At 33.0% G+C, this 23,170-nt stretch overlaps 2 protein-coding genes across 2 annotated transcripts; one reads left to right on the forward strand and one right to left on the reverse strand.

Moving 5' to 3' along the window:
* The first annotated feature begins 10,500 nt into the window (after positions 1–10,500).
* Positions 10,501–16,124, forward strand: LOC133311029 (probable protein S-acyltransferase 22). The gene is made up of 9 exons (XM_061512039.1): positions 10,501–10,939; positions 11,013–11,126; positions 12,689–13,093; positions 13,247–13,315; positions 13,395–13,466; positions 13,816–13,944; positions 14,149–14,229; positions 14,691–14,879; positions 14,968–16,124. Exons 1-9 carry the CDS (start codon positions 10,898–10,900, stop codon positions 15,748–15,750), a joined length of 1,884 nt encoding a protein of 627 aa, XP_061368023.1. The 5' UTR covers positions 10,501–10,897; the 3' UTR covers positions 15,751–16,124.
* A 673-nt stretch (positions 16,125–16,797) lies between these two features.
* On the reverse strand, positions 16,798–18,230 carry LOC133311034 (uncharacterized). Its single transcript, XM_061512043.1, has one exon. The coding sequence runs from the start codon at positions 18,113–18,115 to the stop codon at positions 17,054–17,056; it is 1,062 nt and encodes a 353-aa protein (XP_061368027.1). The 5' UTR covers positions 18,116–18,230; the 3' UTR covers positions 16,798–17,053.
* Positions 18,231–23,170: the final 4,940 nt, after the last annotated feature.

Here is a 23,170-nt window from a genome sequence, read left to right on the forward strand (position 1 = left end):
AAATTTAATAGTAATTAAGTAGTTGTAAATGTAATAAACATTTTTGGTAGTAAATATATCTTACCCAACAAAAAAATAGTGCACAAAGAAAAAGAAGAAGAACAACGACGACGATCTGTACCGAAATCATTTTTTGTATTTGAATAAGTACACAAAATACGGTCTGTTCGATTGTATTTTTTTTTTCTTAAAATTATTTTATAAAATAGTCAATTAAATGAGTATTTTCTATGTTTTTTTTTTGTTTTGAAAGTTAAAAATTAAAAAAAAATCTCTAAATTTTATTCTAAAAACCAAAAACTAAATATGATTTTATAATTATTTTTACAAAAGAAATATTATCAAACATGTTTTTTTTATTTTTTTAAATTAAAAAATTATCTTTGAAAATAAAATTACATCTATTGACATTTTGGTAAAATGAAACAAGTTAAAACAAACACAGATTAGATTATTGTCACGCATCTTGGTATCACTACAAGACAAGATTGAAACATCTCACCCAGTATAAAACATATCAACCAAAATAATAAGCGGTTTGTATCTGTCATGTCACATGATAATCACAAAGTTTCTTACACATACAATATTTTATGGGGTTCACACTTTTTGAAACAAAAAATAAAAATAAAAATCTAAGACATGGAAAATGAATCTTTACAATATGACAAGTTTAATTTTCCTACAAGATAACTTTTATAAAACCAAAATAATAAGCCTCAAACCCACACATATCATCCACCTCAACAAGGCCATCCCTTTAGGCAAAATCCACATATCTTCTGGAACAAGTATTCTCTTACCTATTATATTCATGTGTTTGTAGTCTTGACTTGGTCGGAGTGTCAGGCCTACCCAAAAACTATTGGGCATGTTGAGGGAAAATTCGGGACGGAGATCATTATCAATAAATTAAGTGGATTAAATATATTAAGTGAGTTTCGTATCATATTTCAACCCAAAACTTTAAGTCATTGAATTTATAAATCTATTAACTTATATAAATTTCATTTGACCTATTACTAACTAATGTTAAATATATCCCAACAAAAACTACATAGGTTATGTTTATCTCATTTTACATAAGATAAATAACTTTCCTACACATAAAAAGGGGTTGAGTTCTACTACTCTTTTTTCTCTCTCCTCTTACTTTTGAGTCCCACTTATACTTTTATTTCTATAACATAAGATAATTTTTTTTCTAACAACATAAGAAAAATATATCCTAAACTACATTAATAAAAGTATATCAATCCATTGAAATATAAAGTGCCGTGTTAGGGAAAATACTAAAAATAACTCACATGTTGGTTGCTACCACACGCCCATCATTAATTAATATTATTGTATGACCCATACTTTGGCCAGTTCTCAAATGCTCAAACGGGCCCCTTATACCGTGTGACTGTGTCCCAGTGGACCCTATCTCTCATACCTAATTCGGTTCTATAACTTCATAGGGAAATCCATTGAAATCTCCCAAATCTTTAGTTTCTGATTAGTATTGATTACAAAATGGTGACAAACAAGTTCTTTTTCTTTTACTTCAGTTCAACTCCTTGCCCCAAATAAAATGCTATGTGAAAATTTAATTTATTTGGTCCGAACCATGAATTAAATATGTGAAGAAATACATTAATAAATTTTTTGAAAAAGTTGGAGAACTATAGCTAATTCATGTCCCCCTCGCTCCGTCTTGCTACTACGTACGGCTTTTCATCACCTATTATGATGACTCAAGCTCAATAAGTTGGGCAAGACTCTTGGGAGATGGTTTTTGGAGGGAAAAAAAGGTTGTAGGAAGCACTTTTTTTGTTTGTGAGTTAAAAAAATTGAGGAGAATGAATTAGGGTTTTTTACTAAACCCTCTAAAACCCTCCTTCTTCTTAAAATTTAAGTTCCCCCAATTTGAGAAGTTTGAGGGGAAAAATATTTAAAATTACTTATCTACCCTTAGCATTAAAATGTAAAAATTACATAATGAGAATCATTTTTAAATATGACATTATTAGAAAAATCTCAAATACTGACAGAATTTATCGATGAAAAATATTTCGTCAAAAAATAGTGATGAAATTTTTGATGAAAATCATATACGTCAAAAAACTTCCCTCAAAACTAAAGACGAAATTAGAGACGGAACAAATTTTGCCATGATTACTGACATTAAAATTTTACGGAAAAAAAATTCAACCAAAATTATAGATAGAATATAAATTTCGTCAAATCTTTCCACGAAAATATTTTCGTCCAAAATTTCGAAGAAACACATTTCCATCGAAAAGTTTCGACGTAAAACAATTATGTCAAAATATTTTACGATAAACATTTTCATCAAAAATTTTGACTAAAAACATTTCTGTAAAAAATACTGACGAATTTTTTTTTTGTCAGATTCTTTACGGAATCTAAATTTTGTCAAAACATTTCTCTCAATATTTTTTCACAAAAACATATATTCATCAAAAATTTTCACGAAAAATATTTCCATCAAAATTTTCAATGAAACACATTCCATCAAAAAAATTTGACAGAAAAAAATTTAATCAAAATTCTTTACAGAATTTAAATTCTGTAGAAAGTTTTTGACGAAAATATTTTCGTCAAACTTTTTGACAAAAAATTTCTTGTCAAAATTTTTAACGAAACACATTTCCGTAGAAAATTTTCGGCGAAAATTTTTTTCGTCCAGTTTTTCGATAAAAAAATATTTCCATTAAAATTTTCAACCGAACACATTTCTGTCAAAAATGTTTGACAGAAAAAATATTCTGTCAAAATTTTTAACAAAACACATTTCCATTGAAAATTTTTCGTAAAAAGTTTTGACGAAAAATATTTTTGTAAAAAATTTTGACGAAAAAAAATTCGTCAAAATTCTTAACAGAATCCAAATTCCGTCAACAGTTTTCGACGAAAATATTTTCGTCATACTTTTTGACGAAAAAAAAATCGTCAAAATTTTTGACGGAACACATTTCTATCGAAAGTTTATGAAAAAAAATATTTTCGATAAAAAACATTTCTATTGAAATTTTCAATGGAACACATTTTTGTCAAAAAATTTCAACGAAAATTATTTTCGTAAAAAAATTCTATGAAAATTTTTTTGTAAAAAATTTCGAAAAAAATAATTTTTCGTCAATATTCTTTACAAAATCTAAATTCTGTCTAAAGTTTCACAGAAACATTTTGCTCAAAATTTTTGAAAAAATATTTCCGTTGAAATTTTCATTGAGACACATTTTCATTGAAGATTTTGGACGAAAAATTTTTCGTCAAAATTTCTGAAGGAATTCTTTTTTCCATCAAAACTTTTGATGGAATTTTTTTGTCGAAAATATTTAACAAATCATTTTCGTCAAAACTTTTGACGAAAACTAAATTCCGTGAAAAATTTTGACTGAAATTTTATTTATGTAAAAAATTTCATCGGTAAAAATTTCATCGTCTTCGATGAAAAGTATTCCGACGGAAAAATATTTTTTTGACAGAAATTTTTTCGTTTTCAACCTAGGATTTTTGTTGAAAATATGTCTTTTTTAGTAGTCTGAAAAATACATAAATAATTTTGTTTAGCAATTTTAAATTTTATTTTATTTGTGAAATATAATAATTATATTAATTTTAGAAAAATGGTAAAATTGTAAAAATTTCTTATTGACCCTCCAACTTTTCCCTTACCATTTTTTTAATTCGCAAACAAAAGAAGAGAATACCCTCCAATTTTCTTCCCTTCTTTCTTCTCTCGGATCCCTTCCCCTTCCCTCTCCTCCAAACTCCCAAACCAAGCCTTAAGGCATGATCATATTAATGTCTTTCTCTGTTATTGTGTCACCTTTAAATTGAGTGTCAAATTGCCTTTTACAATAAGCTATCTTCACAGTGAAACAAGTTTATGTGTATCTTACTATATATTCGATATTCCTAACATAGAAGTCAACGTATATTTTAAGAGAAATATACTTTTCATATTATGTCTCAGCAACACACAAATATGTTCATGCAATATTAAATTTTATTTGGATTATTTTTTATATTTGAAATAATTTACAATTAAATTTTTATTTAAAAAGCTTCAGTTTTTTTTCCCTAAGTAATCAAACCTAATATATCTTTAGGGGACGTTTGGTTAAAGAGAAATTTTTTGAATACTACGAAAATGTAATTACTAGAAAAATGGTTAGAAAGTGAGTTTGATAGGAAAATATAAAAAAAGTTGTTTGGTTAGACGAAATATTACCGGATAAATTGATTAAAGTTTTGTAAGTCTATATTTGGTTGAGTGTAAAATATTGATGAGAAAGTGGTATAAAATGACAAAAGTAACCCTTTTTAAATTTTGAAAATTGACAAAAGTAAATTTGGTAGAGATGTTCAATGTGACAATGTTAGGTTAAAAAAGGTATATGAGTCACATCTCTTATTTTCTTCTATCAATTTCTCAGCCAACTTACAAATATCACATTGTAAGTGTCATTTTGTATCTTTGTTTATCGTCAAATTTTACTCAGAATTGATGAGAGATGGACAAATTGGTTTGCTTGTAAAAAATTTTAAAACCATGAACCAAACATGGTGAAGACAAAATGCCACTTACTGATATCTATCTATCTTATAAGAATACTCCAACCAACCAAACGCACCCTTAATGATATCTTGAGAAAAAAGGAAGAAAAAAACGGAGAACAAAATTGCATCCATTACTTTTTTGGTATACAGAAAAAGGTGAGCTTGACGAATTCATTTTATTAGAAGGAAAAGCATTTAGAAAATTGTTATTATGTGTTTCACATTTTTTATTTCATGCATTATATAAATCTTTCCAGTAAAGCAAATTTTATTAGAAGAAAAAAGAAAAGAAAATAATTTAACATTTATGTATTAGTAAAAATAAATACAAAAAATGAAAATTTACTTTCTTTTTAATTCGATAATATCAAATAAAAAATTTATTACTCTTCCATTCTTTTAATCAAATTTTGTCTTTTTTTTTAGGCCAGATTTTTCTTTTTTTCTATCCATGATAACCAACGTATCCTTGTAATACCAATTATTTAAAAGATTGAAAAATATGAATGGAGCGTAAACCGTAGATTAGAACATAAAGTGTTCAAAGTCACAAGAATTGATGCAATAGTAAGAGACTTGGATAATATAATTAATCTCGTGTTATAAATATAAATTTGTGGGCAAATAAAAAGTTTATGAGATTCAATTTTTTATTTTTAACGTAAAAAAATATTTTTTCAATATATATATATATAGAAAATAATTGTCTTATGTCACATAAGACAACTATCTTATGTTGCACACTCATAAAATCATGTCTCCATTTTTTCTTTTTCTTTTTTTAAATTATGAGCCCCACAACTTTATTTCACTCACATAAAATAGATATCTTATCCAAGATTAATAACATGTTATATATATATATATATATATATTTGAAATCACAATGTCACATTATATTAAATAATAATAATAATAACGTAAAGGGTTCAAACCACTATACAGGCCGTGGACTCAATTCAAGCCATATTAATGACTTCGACACACGTCGATGAGTGCCTAAACACGGTGACTTGACCTCTATTGGGGGGTCGTAGTGAGTTGGCAACCTACGAAATATTTAGGTCACGGGCAGAAAAGATTTGAATCAGTACTCACGGGTCAAATTACTTTTCTTTGTCTTTTATATTTGGAGGGGGTAGGTGAACTGTCATTCTTGAATTTTAATTTAACATATAGTTAGTATAATTTTTTTTACTTATCATTTAATCCTGCATTGTTAAACTGCTAAAATTTCATTGATTTCATTACTATATTTCAAAATAATTTTTTAAAATTTTATTTAAATATTATATTAATATATCATTAACTAATAATATAGAATCTGTTACTTAAATTCTTTATATTTTGTCTAAGGGAAATGATACTCTCATGCAACATCAGATACTTATCTCATGTTATACACTCATAGAATTTTGTGCCAATTTTTTCTTTTCTTTTTTCTTTTCATTTTAAATTGTGAACCCCACATATTTGTATCACCCACATGAGATAGTACTCTCATGTAACATAAGATTAATAAACCCCTTTGTCTAAAGTTTTGACAATCCATATTGTTTGAGATCTTGACAACATGTGTTAATCAACTATCAAGATTCGTACATCATAGCCAATAAAAACGAATATCAATGTATATGTATACAGTCAACTTGTCACTTCTGCGATTGTGCCTCATTCTCGAGTTCAATTTTTAACTACCTTTTTGTTTTATCTTCTTGCTCTAATGCACGGGTTTGATATTCCTTCTAAACTTAATATTATACTTGCACAGTGCAATTTATTTCTCACACTCTTATATTTATTTGGAAATGAATCTTCTAATGTGTCAAAAAAAAGTATGATATGGTCATGTGGGAAGATCACAACTATACAAAGGTAAATCAACGGTTATGATTTTGTAACTACTTATTTTATCATTTTTTTTTCTCTTTTCTTTTACCATTGATCCACCTTTGTATGGTTATTTCTCCCCACATTACGTAGTCATGTGAATTTTCACGTTAAAAGATCTAGAGATAACAGAATTCGAGTGTAAACATATCATAAAATTAATTTAAAAGTAAAATGCAAGACAAAACAGGAGTTGATCTCGAATCCTACTTAAGTTGCCCTAAAATTAAGCAAGTTAAACGGATGGGACGGGTCAATGTAATTTAAGAGTGCTGTTTGGAATTCGTGATAGGTGTTGAGATATATAGTCCCACATTGATTAGATGGGCAACTAATATGGCCTTTATAAGGCCTTAGGCACTCTCACCCCTTGAGCTAGCTTTTGGGGTGGTGTATCCCAAGGTTCTTAACATGGTATCAGAGCCTCACCGTCCCCCGCTTTAAAAAGTGGAATTAAAATAAAAAAAAGCACAAAAAGGTGAACCAAAAATTGGGCCTGTGCAATTCCACGCTTCTAGCCCAAAGGGCTCTTGCGTGAGGCGGCGTGTTGAGATATATAGTCCCACATTGATTAGATGGGCAACTAATATGGCCTTTATAAGGCCTTAGACACTCTCACCCCTTGAGCTAGCTTTTGGAGTGGTATATCCCAAGGTTCTTAACAATAAGACCAACTCCAAGGAGGATAGCTCAAAAACGGATTTCAGCTCATTTACTACAACGAGTTTTTCCATAAACGACACCACAGATCCAAACAAATTTAATGCACTCCATCCACTACAAATAATAAATGAGTCAATGACAACCTTTTTTTATTAACAATAAATTCGTACGCAGGGTTAATCGAGTACACAAAGGTGTATCACCATCCCGTGGTTTCCACCCTCACGATTTTGCAATTTTCATGGTTTGGGCAAATGAATGTATCGCGCGTTGCAGAATGCATAGAGTAGAGTATATACGCGGCACAGAGAGTTTTGAGTTCGAAGTTATGGTCCAGGGCAGCTTCTGACACCAAAACGACAAGTGCTTGTTTTTTTGGAAATAATAGGAAATTAAAACAAAAACACAACAAAAAGAAACTAGGCACAAAGCTTAGACCAGTGAACACCTATAGTGTCACCATACAGACTATCAATACAACCTGACGGTGGACAATCAAATTCCTGAATTACCCAAGAGAAACCATAAGAGTAAGAGGCTAGAAAGTCCGCTACTCTATTTCCTTCACGGTGAATGTGAGACATATAAATCTGCCAATCTCGCTGCATCAAATTTCGAATACGATTCACCAAATTAGCCGCAGGGTAATCATGGTGGCACCCATTTGTAATGAGTTGTTGAGCTGAAATTGTAGTTGTATGTATTGGTTTGTAGTGTTACCATTCTTATCAGTTATCATTGTAATTGTAGTGTTTGTAGAAATGTAACATAGCGAGTTCCAAACAAACAACTTAAATGGCCGTTTGCTAACCGGTATTTTTTTAGGATTATCGATAAATAATCGATTTTTTTTAAATTTTTAATTTTTAAATATTATCGTAAATTGAATGTTTTTATCATATTTTTAAAAATTGAGATTCTTGGATAAATAGAAAAAAATATGTATCATTTAAAATGATTCAAAGTTGTGTCATTTTAGCGAGAGAAAAAGATAAATCATAGAAGAAAGTTGAGAGAATTTTTTTTAAAAATGTTAGTCTCGCCTCTTTGTGAGAGTGAAAGTATGAAAAATGTGTCATTTAAAATGACACACCTTTTTTCCAAATAAATATTGCATGTATTGGTTTGGGCTGATTGATAATTATCCATATATTTTATTTCTTGAAATTATATATCAATTTAATATTTACACATGGCATAATCAATTTAATATTGGTAAAAGAATATTAAATTATTCAAATGTATGAAATTAAAAAATAAATTTAAATAAATAATTTTTATTATTCTGATGTAAAAAATATTTTTTTTTAGAATCCTAAATTAAAAAATATCAAAAATATTATTAATATTGACATCTTAACCATTGATTATTTTCCCTATTTATTATCAATCCACACAATTCTTTTTTAGTAAATAGAAAAAGAAAAAGAAAAATCAATAATAATATTATAATTATTGATAATAAAATTAATATTTTGTAAATTTATAGGATTTTGAAAATATCACTATATAAATGTAAATTATTTAAATTTATTAATTTAATAATAAAATAATAATTTTAAATTATTGCAATTTACGTGTAGATGATATGGTTGGGAGAATGAGTGAAATTTAGGACTTACAATCAGGATTTTACTACATAGTATAAGGGCATAAAGCACGAGAAAATATGAGAAAGTGAATCCTAAATCCTAAATTGATATATAATTTAAAAAGTGGGGATAGATTGATAATTTTGTTTTGATTTGGGTACACACTTTTTTTTGAAAACTGTGCTTCATAGGAAATTATTAAAGCTATATATTGATTATGTTGAGAAGCAACATCTATTTGGGCATAAATTAATGATCCGGAAATGATAATACATCCTATAGAAAAATAATTTTAGGCAAAATATTACCCCAAATGTCGATAATTCTATAAACAAGTTGAATGAATTTAATGGCATTTTCAAAGAGAATAGTTGCTTGGTATCTGCACAAATAAATTATTTTGTCTGTGATTGACTCTACATTGCACAATATATATAACCAGACAAGGAAAGCTTGTTTTTCTGTAACAAACCGGAAGATCAATGTCTTATGAGTAAATATATTATAGAGAGGAAACCAGAGAGAAATATAGATTGAAAGATGTTAAACACTAAGTAACAAGCGCAAGACAATTGTACATTCAAACTCAATGTGACTAGGTTGGGTCTAGGCCTTTGAACATGGTGCTGAACAACTAGACTTAGTTTTCTTTTCCTAGCCATAGCATCAACCACCACATGCCTGGTAAGGATTATTTTCTTTTAAAATTGATTTAGAATATCAAAATCCTTTTAGAGAAATAGAACATGCAATAAAATAAGTTTCAAATTTTTATTTGTTGACTCCTTCCTATGTAGTGGGTATAGTTAAAAAAACAAAAAAAAAAATTTCAATTTTTATTTTTGAATCAAATTATGCTCTCTCTCCTACTTGGCTTTAAGGTGGTATTTGGTTTGGAGCTTTTCAGCGGATATCTATGTTTCTCAAGTATGGCTTTTACAAACACCATGTTTGTTTCAACGTTTTTCACCAAAAACTCATCTATCCAATTTGTCTGGATTTATGAGAAAGATAGATATCCGCACTGTTTATAAACCCAATTTGAAGGTGAGATTTTTCGGAAAACCAGTTATCTGACTTTTAATGCACCGTTGACTTCATAAAGTTACCTAATTTTCCGTTTTTTCCCACCAAACAACTTTTTTTTACATTTTTCTATCTATCTCACTTTATCTATCTTTCCAATCATTTTTTCTATCTATCTCGTTTTTCTACTATTCCATAAAATTTTCCTGAACCCTGACGAAAATATTTATGGTACAGCCATAATACACAACACTTCATGCGACCAGCCAATAAAAATAGAGATAAAATATTTTTTTAATCCATGTGGCACTTTCTAAATTACAGATGCACGTATAATCCATGCGACCAACCAATAATATTAGTCAGCAATTAATGAAATATTTGACCGTATTATATTGAGAAAGAAGAAGAAGAAGCAGCTTGATTCATTGTGTTGGTAATTTTCCACTGGATTTAATTCTTTCCAAACACAGATTTCAGGTAATAAAACAGTTAAAGTTGAGAGAGAGAGAGAAAGAAAGAGAGAAGCTTGAAAACAAGGTTGTTGGTAATTACAAAAGCAGAAGGGAACAACCATTGGTTGCAGTGTTCTGTGACACATTATAAAAGGTAACGCCGCTAGCAGCAGCAGTAGCAGGTAACGGCAGATACAAAGAGAGAGGAAAACCCAAAAAGTGAAAAAGTGTGTTGTCTTTACCTTAAAAAAAAAAAAAAAAAGTGTGATAAGATAACCATTGGCATGGAAAGAGAAATCCATGGTCACAGATCTCAGACGAAGTAAAAAGCTTTTAGCAACCAACAAACATCATAATCCAGTAAGAAAAAAGAAGGCCATATCTTAGAACTAAACAAAGGCTTTCCTCACTTCACACTCAACACCCACCACCATCATCATCCTAATCCCATACTCTCTCTTACATAATACATCTCTTTCTGTCACCTTCAACCAACATATCATTGCAAGCTGCCATCTTTTCTTTGTCCTTCACTTACAAAAATGTGATTTTTCATTCATTTTTTCCCTTGAAAAGAAATTGAAAATGTTGGAGAATAAACAAAAATAACAGTCCCCTGTTGTTGTTCTGGCTAGTGAGTGCCCACTCTTTTCTGCATTTGTGCTTTTCTTGTATTTATTTACTCCTTATAAACAAATGAGGAAGCATGGATGGCAGCTACCTTACCATCCTCTTCAGGTAGGTGTAAATTTTGAATCTTTTCTTTTTGTTGTTTCGTGGGGTTTATTCATTTTTAAGAATCTTTGCGAAGGTGGTGGCTGTTGCTGTGTTTTTGACTCTGGGGTTTGCCTTCTATGTGTTCTTCGCTCCTTTTGTTGGAAAGAAGATGTATCAATATATTGTTATGGGCGTTTACACACCACTGGTAACTCAATCTTCGAATTTTCTCTGATTTAGTGTTTTTTTTTTAAGTACTCATTTTGCTGCTTTCTAAGTTGGTCGGTGGAAGGGATAAGATCTGTGTTTTTTTCTCTTTCTTTCTGCTCCACGTGTTTAATTTCTTATGTATGACTGAACTTTGTCTCCATTTCGGGTTCCTTCTGTGCATTACATCCATTTTCAAGCACATTTTTTTTTTTGACAGATAACCATCTGAAGATATGTAATCTAGAATTCACTGATTTTATTTTATTTTTTAAAATTATTCTGATTACTAAGTCTTTTGAATTTCCTCTTCTGAGAACTATATTGGTTTTCCTGTTTGTTAGCACCTCAGGAAAAAAGTATATGTTAGGAGTCTCAAATTGAAGCTAGTTTAAGTTTTTGAAATCCTCGGTAACACTAAATCATACTTATCATATATATATATATATGTATAATGTATTTTTTTCTACGGCTTGATAATTGTCTTTTGGATGGATCTTGATTTATGTAGAGTAAACAAAACCTTATGTCAAAGTGAGACACCTTAGTGGAAGAAGAAAAAGCTTCATACACTGGTCAATACTTTAAATTATCTCTAAATGATTACAATCATCTTGAACTATTCAGTGTCATAATTTTAAGAGAAAATGGGAATTAGAACAATGCAGAAACATGTTGATATTACTGCATTAAGGAATATGACACTGAAAGCTGGGATGACAGAAGTGTCTCCTATTCCATCACCCATAGTAGCCTGGATGAAGTCGAAATTATCAATTTTTTACATTCTACAGGTTTTGAAACTTAACACCAGCAATTATAGATGTTTTGCTTGGAAATTATTGTAGATTGTTGTTCAGGTGAAACCTTGCAAGTTTGGGATTTGCTTCCAATGTAGTAACTTGGACATGTGGTTTGTATAATGGTTTTTGTCTGCATAAAGCCACAACCATAAGGTTGAAGAAAATAGGTAGGAATGCTTGGCAAATTGGTTAGCTAACTTCAGGTTTCTATGAGTTGAGAATTAGGGGAACAATCAGAAACCATTTGTTTACAGAATCAATGATAGATGACCATGATATTTGGGATAGCAATATGCTTATTTGTTTGGTTGTTTCTGGCTTTTGGATGCTTTGAATCCGATATGTACTTATATTGTCTGTTAGAAGAAAAGTTCTTGGGTCTGCTAGCTCTCAAAACCTACCCTTAACGGGGGAAATGTTGTAACCAATGGAATAATAAATGTTTAGGTAGCAATAGTTTTGATGTACCCACAATCCTCTGGAATGCAATATTCTTGAGTAACTAATTTTGTGAGATATCTGGCAATGCTGATATGCACTTTCTTTTCTCTGATATTTCTTCCTTCTGTTGGCTATTTTGGTTACCCATGCTATATATATGACTCTACTAGAGCTGTTATTAGCCTGCATCATTTTGATGTTCCAAATGTGCTTGTAAAATAATGATTAGACAAGGATGACTTTGTTTTAGCAATTGCATATTTTTTAAAACCTCATGAAGGACATTATCATCTTTTAGTGATATTTCACCTCTTGCCAGATTACTTGTGTCTTCGGACTGTACATTTGGTGTGCAGTAGCAGATCCAGCAGATCCAGGGGTTTTTAAGTCCAAAAAGTATCTTAAAATCCCAGAAAGTGAAAAGCTTGCTGGATTAAAGAATTCTAAATTAGGTGGGGAATCAACTTCGTCAATGCATGATGCAAATGCTTCAACAGTTGGAGCAAACTCTGTGGATAAGGAAGCATTGGGTACAAAAGGAGATTTGAAAGATGTTTCTAATTCAGTAGAGAACAAGAGGGCATCATCTTCTTGTTCATCATGTTTCCTCGTTGTTTGTTCTCCTTGTGCTTATATCTGCAGCTGCTCTAGTTCGAGTGAGGAATCTTGTGATAAGCAAACAAGTGAAGATGGCATGTTCTATTGCAGTTTGTGTGAAGTTGAGGTGCGTAGAAGCATTTGAACCAGAAACCCATTGTTCCTCTGAGAACTTGATCTAGAACTTCACTCTAACCTTCTGTTACAAATTCATGCTTGCATTGCATTGCTTAGATGATAAAATAAGTATATATATCATGGAAGAATTTTGTTGTTGTAGGTCTTCAAGTACAGCAAGCACTGTAGAGTATGTGACAAGTGTGTAGATCACTTTGATCATCATTGCCGAGTATGATATCTGATTTCTCATCTCTTGCCTTATCATTTAACATATTTTCTGAAGGACAGTTGCTTCCTGGGTTTTGCAGTGGCTTAACAACTGTATAGGGAAAAAGAACTATAGACAATTTTTCACCCTCATGGTTGCTGCTATGCTCTTGGTAAGCAAGATTCTCCACCTATGCCTTGCTTATCATTCACATTGTCAAACCTACTTTTATTATTATATAAGCTCTGCCATTAAAATATGATTCTGCTCCCGATCACCAGCATTTGCAAATCCTCTATTCCCAAAAAAATTCTTTCATCCTTTCTGATGCCACTTTAGTCTAGCCAAGTGTCAAATTCTTTCCTTTTTCTCTTTGAACCATCCCAAACCTATCTCAATAATTATTGCCACATGCCATAATCTAAAGAGCACCACAAGTAAGAGTTTTTATTTCCAAGTTATCTTTATTTTGACTAACTATTGACAGGTTTGGTTTGTGGACCTTGGGATTGAGATTGCAGTTTATTCTTCAATGGTCGACTGGGATACTTGTACTTATCCGCTGTTTTCTTGAGAGGAAGCAATTTCCTGTGGATATCACCTCCAAGTTGGGAAGCAGTTTCTCTCTGGTTCCCTTTGTTATTGTGGTGGTGAGCATTCTGCCTTTTTTTTCCCCCTTTCTTTTTCCTATGTATATTATGTGGTTACTCATACTGCTATAATGGTTATTTATATATCCATCTGATGTATTTATTTTTTTTTCTCTTTTTGTTTGGATGAAAATCGTTGAGGCTATTTCCAATACCGCTATTCTTACGCATGATCAACTTTTTTCTTTTATTTTTATTTTTCAGTCTGTCTGCAGCATTCTGGCTATGATTGCTACCTTACCTGTCGCCCAGCTTTTCTTCTTTCATGTCCTCCTCATTAAAAAGGTAATCTCGGCAGTTATTTGGTATGTTGATAATCTTGTGAATATCTCATTTCATTTCTAAAGCAAATTATATTATTCAACACGGGGCAACTTTTCAAGTGTTTCTTTGTTTATCTCTATATCAAAAAAAGAAAAAAGAAAAGAAGAAGAAGAAAGCAAAAAGGAATAAGCATGATGAGGGGTAGTTGGAGATATTGTGATGGTTGTGTCTACTTCAAAAGTTCTTGTGTAGACCATGTTTAAACAAGTTGAGTAGATTAAACCAATTAAAATTTGACACATCCTCATTTTATTTTAAATAATTACATAAATCCTTGTGTCGCATAATTATTTTACATTTTAAGTGACCAAAAGGCATTAGTATGTTTTCTTTGGGGCAAAATACATGTTTATCTCATAATTCTCATTTAACAACAATACATTGTTAGAGCTAAATATTATGGTTATTGCTGAGTGACTCAGGGACTCAGTACATATGATTACATCATAGCTATGAGAGAGCAGGAGCAAGAGCAGCTAGGTGTTGGAGGTCAGCAAAGTCCACAAATGTCAACTGTTAGCTCACTTACTGGATTGAGCAGTACAAGCTCCTTTACTACTTTACACCGCGGTGCATGGTGCACACCCCCACGCCTGTTCCTTGAAGATCAGGTAATATTTTTTCAATTCAGACTTGCTGTATGTATTAATGCTTTTTTCTGTCTAAAACATCTTTAATGTTTTCTGTGTCTGATTGTAGTTTGATGTAGTGCCCCCAGAGACTGGTTCTGTGAGTTCACTGGGAAAGAAGACAATAAGAGAAGAGCCATTAAAGAAAAAGAATCCTGGAGCAGTCAAAATTAGTCCTTGGACATTGGCAAGATTAAATGCAGAAGAGGTTTCCAAGGCTGCTGCAGAAGCAAGAAAAAAGTCCAAAATTCTTCAACCTGTGATAAGACATAACGATGCTCTCAGGTTAGAACCAGACAGCAGTTTTGGTAGCAGTGGCCAAAGAGTGATCTCAAGGTTTGAGAACAATAAAAGGAGGGCTAGTAAGCGGGTTTACCTCCCTGCTGACTTTCCTTTTGAGTCAGTGACAAAAGTTTATGCCAATAATACTGATAAAGGCTTCAGTGGGAGGATGTCTAACTTAGCACCTCTCCAGTTTGAAGCACGTAGTGCATTTCATACAAGTCAAGCAATGACAAGCTCAGCTGGAATTGTTGTTTCTTCTTCTGAAAGCAGTTTAGACTCTCCTGATATTCACCCTTTTGGGGTGTCTTCATCAGGAGCTGAAGCAATACAGATACAGCATGCGGGCCATTCAGCTGCTGGTGCTGCAACTCTCAAGGAGATTCCATTGTCAAGGTCAACTAGTGATGGGTATGAGGCCTCTGGCGGGGAAGATAGTGACTGGGTTGCCAGTAAGATTGTTCAGAGGTCTACCAATTGGACTAATCTTCTTTTCAGAGCTGATCAGGATGAGAGGGCTTTGAAGCCTACATCCTTATCCAGCATAGGTGATCATGGTAGAAAGTTGTGACCAACTTGGGTATTAATTAGACAACTATCTTTCTGACTATTTTGATGGGAATTGTTCATTCTTTGATTTGTGAGCTTCAGGTACTTACAATGATTTTAAGATGATGCCCCTAAAGTTTTGGAGGGAGGCTCGAGTGTGATGGAGAATTGGAGATCATGTGGGAACCAATGTACAAAGTTTTATGTCGATAGCATTGTTGCTTGTGAGCTTGTGATAGCCTATGGGGAATGCCCGGTTATTTACATTAACAGAAAAACAAGTGTCTGTTTTAGGAAAAAATGTTCTTCTAGTACCACCCCGCCCATCCCCACAAAAAACAATAAAAATGGTGAACGATTGTTAGTTGTATCCCCATCTTTGATTTATCTTAGAATTAATATGTCAAGACATTAACAGTTAGCAAATTTAACAGTTCTGTATTTGCTTCTAATTTTTAGGTCATTGAATTCGCATCTATTTAATTGCAGGTATCAGGTGTGAGATGAGTTTTTAACCGTGCAAGGCAATAAGGTCAATATCTTAAACCTGACAAATGGCTTCTTTCTGCAGTGAAAATTATTAAATTTCAGAAACTTGTTAAAGTCCAGACTTGCATTGCATGTTTCAAAGTTCATTGAAACAAATCCGGTTAAAGCTAATGGCTGCAAGACATCTTTCCAGACTATAGTAACCTCAAAATGAATTATCCCTCCGTTAGTTGCAAGGTTGTTGAGATACTGAGATTTATGTGTTGGACTTGCGGTGTGCCACAAAATTACATAAATCCAATAACAAAAACAGAAGAAATGTTTTAATCCCTAGACAATATTGAGATTGGATTGATTTCTGTAGCTAGTATTCATAAATGATTAATGAAAAGATTTGACTGTGGGTAAGAAAAATAATCTACATCGAACCAATTAACGAATCGAAACCCTATATAGGTACTTCTTGTATGTTACATCGTTGATTATCCCTCCTCCCTCCTACTCACAAGTCACAAGCAAATTATCTAGTTAACTCGATCCAAACTCACTCGAGTTGCATTGAAGTCTAATCTACATGTGAAAAAGAAACGAAAAAAAAACCAAAATCCAATAGGCCAGCTTGTTCATTTCACAAGAAAATGCTTGGTATCCACAAGTTTCACATTAGTAATATCACCATATCACATTCTTTGCTTGATCTAACAATAACGTGTGTTTATCCATCATCATTTTTTTTACACAAATCATAACGACAAGGGGGGGGATTACAGAGGTAATCTAATATTTGTTACAAGAGAGTTGCCATTTAACCTGGTTGGTCTGAGAAACTTAATTGTTTACACATGAACAACAGAAACAACGTGAGGGACCTTTCCATCATCAAAGGGCAAGCTAATATACTCCCAAGCGAACTCCTCCGCAATCTCCAAAGCAAGTTCACCGTGAACGGCCTTGCAATACATGTACAACACCGTGTTAGCGGCGGTGTTGTAAAGCAGAAGCAGCATTAGCACAGTCGAAGTCATCACAATCTGAACCACAAAAGCCCAATCTTTCCAAGCGCCACCGTCATAACCCACCGTGAGAACTGACCCACTCCATAACAGGATCCCCTCCAAGGAGCCAAAGAAGAACAAGGAAGACACGCCCACCCATTTCATTCCCTTCATGAGCGCCGCGCTCCGCTTCATCGGAGCAAACCCCCAGGTGGATTCCACGACGGCGATGACGGATGCGAGGGTCCAGGAGACGCGGAGGTAGAGGAGGAAGAAGATGAAGAGGATGACAAGGAGCGAGAAGGGGAAGAGGAAGAAAGGGGAAGAGTAAGAGAGTTTGAAGCCGAGAAGGTGAATGGATTGAAGTAAGAGAGGTAAGAGGAGAGAGATGGAGGAGAGGATGGAGTGGGAAACGATGGTGGTGGCGAGGAGAGGGGTGAAGGAGGTGAGGATGGAGGTTATGGCGGAGAGGAGCTTAACGGGTCGACCGAAGAAGCCGTGGAAGACGCTGTGGGTGATGGTGGCGAGGGAGAAGAGAGAGAAGAGGAAGAGGAAGAGAGAGAAGAGAAGAAGGGGGAGAGAGAAGAGAAGAAGGGGGAGAGAGAAAGGTAAAGGTGGTGGCGGAGAAGTGGTTTGGGTTAGGGTTTGTGGGGTTTGGGGGGTTTGAGTGAGGAGGGTGTAGCGTATGAGGATGTGGACGCGAGAGTTGTTGTTGTTGTTGGGGGTGAGGATGAGGTGGAAGAGGGTGGGGAAGACCACAAGGGAGAAGGAGAGAGGGAGAAGGAAGATAACGGAGAGAGCAAGGAAGTGACGAGAGTGTGCGTTGATGATTCGTTTCGATTCTGACAGGATTGCACATAGGTTGAGGTTTGGTGCTCTTGCCGTTGCTGTTTCTGTTGCCATGCCGGCGGTGAGAACTGAATTTGCAGAGAGAGAGAGAGAGAGAAGAAGAAGAAGAAGAAAGTGGTGGTGACGTGTGGATTGGAAATGAATGGGGCAAGAGTCGGTTGGAATATAATAATAGATTTTATTTGCAGTGCAAGTGCAACATTACCATTTCTCACTACTTTTTTCAAAACAAATAAAATTTCTTTTCTTTTTCCTCTTTACGCTACTGGACCTTTTTCTATTAAATAAGTTTTTTTTAATTTTAATTCTTGAAATGAAGGTTGTATTTACGATTTATTTTTATTTATAATATTATATTAATATTTTAAATTTTTTTGTTTTCGCCTTGTGAAATCGATTTCTTTCTCACTCTTGTTTCCATGTTTTTTCTTTTGGAAAAAAAAAAAATTGGTCATTGGGAAAGTTTCTTGGGTCAGCAGGTGTGCTTTTGAAGGGCCCTAGTGGCAATGTCAAACACAGCGGTTTTGGAACCATCTAGAAAAAAGTGGGATTGCTCATCACCACACATTCCGTGTGTTTTGAGCTTTCTGTGATTGATGCCAGCTCTAATTAATAATGATGGGAGTTTGATTTTTTTGGATCTTAATTATTAAGAAAAAATTAATAATGGTTATTTTGTTATTTTTTATTCTTATATATTTTTTTTCTTTCATTTCTTATTTCTTGTTATCATTCACTTATTTAGAATGATTAAAATTTTATCATATATGACGTGATCACGTTAAGGGTGTACATGACAACCTTCTCGGAATGAGTTTTTTTTTAATTTCTGTTCCCGGGAACAAAAATGGATGAGAATTGTGTTTGATAAAATCGGTTTATTTTTTTGTTCTCGGGATGAACCGGTTTTTTTTTTATGCTGGGGAACCAAAAAAAAAAAAAAAAAATTTTCTGCTTTTCTAATTCTGGGCACAAAAAGAAAATCAGTTTTCTCTCACACTCTCACCCACTCGCTAGCTATGGCAGCGTACCAGAACAACCCACCTAACCTAAACTACCTCACCCCCTAAAGAAAAGAATAACCCAGCAAATAATTGCTTAATTTGGTTTTGTGCAATGAACTGATACGGGGTGATAATATACAAAAGCAGAAAATTGGGTTATTCCTATGGTTTTGTGCAAATTTTCTGCAAACCAAATTTTAAGAAACTGTATGCGTGGTTTTGTGCACGAATTCCATGGTTTATTCCTATGGCTGGAACGGGGTGATACAGGGTTTATTCCTAGAGCACGAATTCCATGGTTTTGTGCAATGAACTGATACGGGGTGAACAATTCTTATGGCTGGAGTTTTCACAATTCTTTCAGGTGCTGGTTATACTGTTTTCAACATTGGTTTATTCCATGGTTTATGGGTACCCATTCTGGACAGAAATTGGGTTACCTAGGAAATCCTTTTCGTTCACCGTGAATTGACACATGTTGTTATTGGCAAACAATTCCGAACCTGCAATTTCTTGTAATATAGCAACCGAATACCCAATGAAATTCTAATTCTCAGAATGAAAAAAAAATTATGTTAACAAACGTAATTCTGATTCTCAGAATAAAAATAAAATATGTTAACAAACGTAATTCTAATTCTCAGAACTCTTCCAAAGCACAGAAATAGAAAAAAAATCATTTTTTTCAGAAACAGTGCCAAGAATTAGAATGGTTGTCATGCGCAGCCTAAATAATATATTTTTAGAATTCATTCCCGAACCATTTATGTCATGTGTTTTTGAAAAAATATATATTAGTTTTTTTAATAAATAATTACATAAATGTAATTGTTTTGAAACTATTTACACATGTATAGTAGTCAAACACGTCCACATAGGACGTGTTTCAATGGAGAGAGACACACCCATGTAAGGCGTGACCTATGAGACAAACATGTCCACATGAAGCGTGATCAAGAGAGAGACACGTCCAACAGGGGTTTGACCACCCTGATCCTGCTTTCAGCTATCACTTTTAAAAAGCAACGCTTTTTTCAGTTGTTTACTTTCAATTAAGGTTGTAGTAAGTAAAAAAGATGAAACTCAATCAAATAGCTCATTTGTTGTTAGAGGGAGATAGGTTAGCACATGCATGTTTTCTGGGAGAAATGGTAACGAAGCTTTAAAGTTGAGCACCTTAATCACTTGCCTTATAAAAGGCCTAGATTTGAAATCTGGATTAGCACACCATAAGCCAACAACCATTAAACATTCCATTTGCTGCATATTAAATACCCCACAAAGCTTTGGTCTGCTGCTACAAAAAGATTTCTAAATCCATAGAGCTCACAGATCCACTCAACTAAAGATATTTGACCCTCCTTATCGTTGTTGTGAATGGCTTTTCTTCCGCTGGCTAACTCCAAAAAAACAACCCTCCTTATCAGCGTTACTTTTTAAAAGTTGGAAATTAAGGATCAATGAGGTCACGTCTTTGTTGGGCGTGTCTCTCTCTTGGTCAAGCCCAACGTGGATGTGTCTCTCTCCACTGGATCACGTCCCATGTGGGTGTGTCTCTCTCTCAGGTCACGCCCCACATGGGTGTGTCTTTCTCTACTGGGTCATGCCCTATGTGGACGTGTTTGACTGCTGTATTTGCGTAAATAGTTTCAAAACTACTACATTTGCGAATTATTTATTAAAAAGCAATAAATTAATTTTTTCGGCCATGCATTTTTCCATTACAGAGGTAGCTTATCCGAAAGTAGCTGGCATCATGGATGTATCATTACTTATTGGATTCTAAGATGGGCAATCTTTTTTATTAATGGATCATTTGATGTGTTATTAAATAGATACAAGGTAACAACAAATGACCTAAAACTCATTTGAATGGATTTTAAGAAAAGAACTTCTTATGCATTCTTTTCAAATAATTTTTATTAAAAGATAAAGTTATTTTATATTTGATTGCACAATTTAAAAATTACTTTTAAATAAAAAAATTTGTTTGCATATTAAAATAAAACAAAGGTTTAGTATTTGTCTCTGCAAAGGACATAGAGTTATGTCATTTTAAATGAGAGAGACACAAACAATGGAAATCATAGAAAAGAAGGTGGGTGATTTTTTTAAATTAAATTCTAAAAAAAATATTAATTTGTGTCTTTCTCTCATTTAAAATCAGTGTTTAAAACTCGACTCGACTGAGGTCAGGAGTCACAGGGTCATGGGTTCAACCGAGGGGGTCACGAGGTCACTTTGCTCACTCGGTTTTATACATTAAAAAAATAAAAATATATATCCTATATGAAAAATTCAAAAAAAATCAAACCACTGATCATCAAAGATTCAAAATATACTTAACATAATTCAACCAATTACATTCATAAGTCAATATTACACAAGCTAATCAAAGTATCAAATTATCAAAGTATAAAACACATATTCCAGTAGAGTTAATGAGAAGTTATATCATCAAACTCAGGTCCTCCTTATCCTTCTCATGCACCCACAACAGTATATGAAAGGAGATCCCTTACCCAATAGAGAACGGAAGAGGAGAGGCAGCGACGCGAAAAAGCAATGGTGGGAAGAGAAGAACCAGCATAGCGGAGGAGAGGGAGAGAAAAGACCGAAGATGATAGGAGGAACCATCACCACAACAGAGGAGATCACCGAATCAGGGAGACTGTGTCTGGATCTGGGAGAGAAGATCAAAATAGAAGAAGAAGAATGATTCAGATTTCAGATATAGGCAACAACGAGATTTTATTTTGTTTTTTCTTCTTTTACACAACAAACAACGTCTTTCATGTGTAATTTTTTTTTTAAATGCAGTGACTCTATTTGACCCCTCTGACCTGGGAGTCATGGGTTCAACAGTGGGATTTCGGGGGTCAGAGGGGTCAACGTGCATACATGGTCTAACTGTTGACCCCAACCCTCAGAGAGAGGGGGTCAATGACCCGACAGAGTTGACCCTGGGGTGAGGCGGGGTTTTATAACACTGCTTAAAATAACACAACTATATGTCCTTTAAAAGGATAAATATTTTTCCCTTCAAAAAAATACTTTTTATATACAAAATGAGATAGGATATTGTTACTATCAATTAATGTTACTACCAATGTCACTATTAATTTGTTTCACCGTTACTAATTGGTAGTAACAATATCCTATCTCATATAAAAGTAGTGTTTTTTTAGCTTAGTTGGCGTATGAGAGTTGAGTAAATGTGGGTGAAAGCATGAGTTTGATCATTCCCAGTACCATCTTTTAGGGGAGTTTAAAGCCTTAATCCTGGATGCGTCCCGAACTTCGGATTAGTCTATAGGGAACTTGTGGGATTATCGGGAGGAGAAATAAAAAAATGTTTTTTTAACTTAAAGTTTAGATCACTTATAACATTAATATACCATATCCAAATTGTCATTATAATTTTGTATTTGTTGAGACTTTGAAATTATTTAATTAGAGAAATTTTGTGAAATTCTTATTTAATTATTTTATGCAAAGACAATGACTAAAAATTTAAAATTTAAATGATACATAATAAATATTTATTGGGATAGGTTATTCTACCTACTTTTTTTTTTCTGCCTACCACTATAAAACATCATTAAATCATAATCTTAACTAACATTTATCTTTCTCTCTCCTCTTGAGATTATGATATAATGGTGTTTTAGAGTGGTAGACAAAGGTAGACAGAAAAAAGATAGGTAGAATAACCTATCCCATATTTATAACCCCTAATGAAAAGTAATTTCAAATAAAAGTCATTATAAAATAGAGATAGGTTACTCTACCTACCTTTTTTTCTGCCTACCTTTGCTTACCACTCTCCAATACCGTTAGATTAGAATCTCAACTACCTTTGTCATTTTTCTCTCCTATTGAGATTCTGATCTAATGATGTTAGAGAGTGATAGGAAAAGGTAGGTAGAAAAATGATAGGTAGAATAACCTATCTTATAAAATATTGCAATCATGAAAGTAATACGAGATATATTATTAGGGGATAGATTATTCTGCCTACTCCTTAACCTGCCTACTTTGCCTACCATTCTCAATACCGCGTTAGATTACAATGTCATCCAATAGTGGAAATTTTCAAAATAAA

Source organism: Gastrolobium bilobum, unplaced genomic scaffold (assembly GCF_033153095.1).
Source record: "Gastrolobium bilobum isolate Gb01-03AN ecotype WA unplaced genomic scaffold, APGP_CSIRO_Gbil_v1 utg3218, whole genome shotgun sequence".
Lineage (NCBI taxonomy): Eukaryota > Viridiplantae > Streptophyta > Magnoliopsida > Fabales > Fabaceae > Gastrolobium > Gastrolobium bilobum.

Coding starts and splice junctions, on each gene's coding strand:
- LOC133311029 (XM_061512039.1), top strand. CDS start 10,898: ATGAGGAAGCATGGATGGCAGCTACCTTACCATCCTCTTCAG. Junction 13,467..13,815: donor TGGTTGCTGCTATGCTCTTG/GTAAGCAAGATT, acceptor TTGAGATTGCAG/TTTATTCTTCAATGGTCGAC. Junction 14,230..14,690: donor ATGTCCTCCTCATTAAAAAG/GTAATCTCGGCA, acceptor TGAGTGACTCAG/GGACTCAGTACATATGATTA.
- LOC133311034 (XM_061512043.1), bottom strand. CDS start 18,115: ATGGCAACAGAAACAGCAACGGCAAGAGCACCAAACCTCAACCTATGT.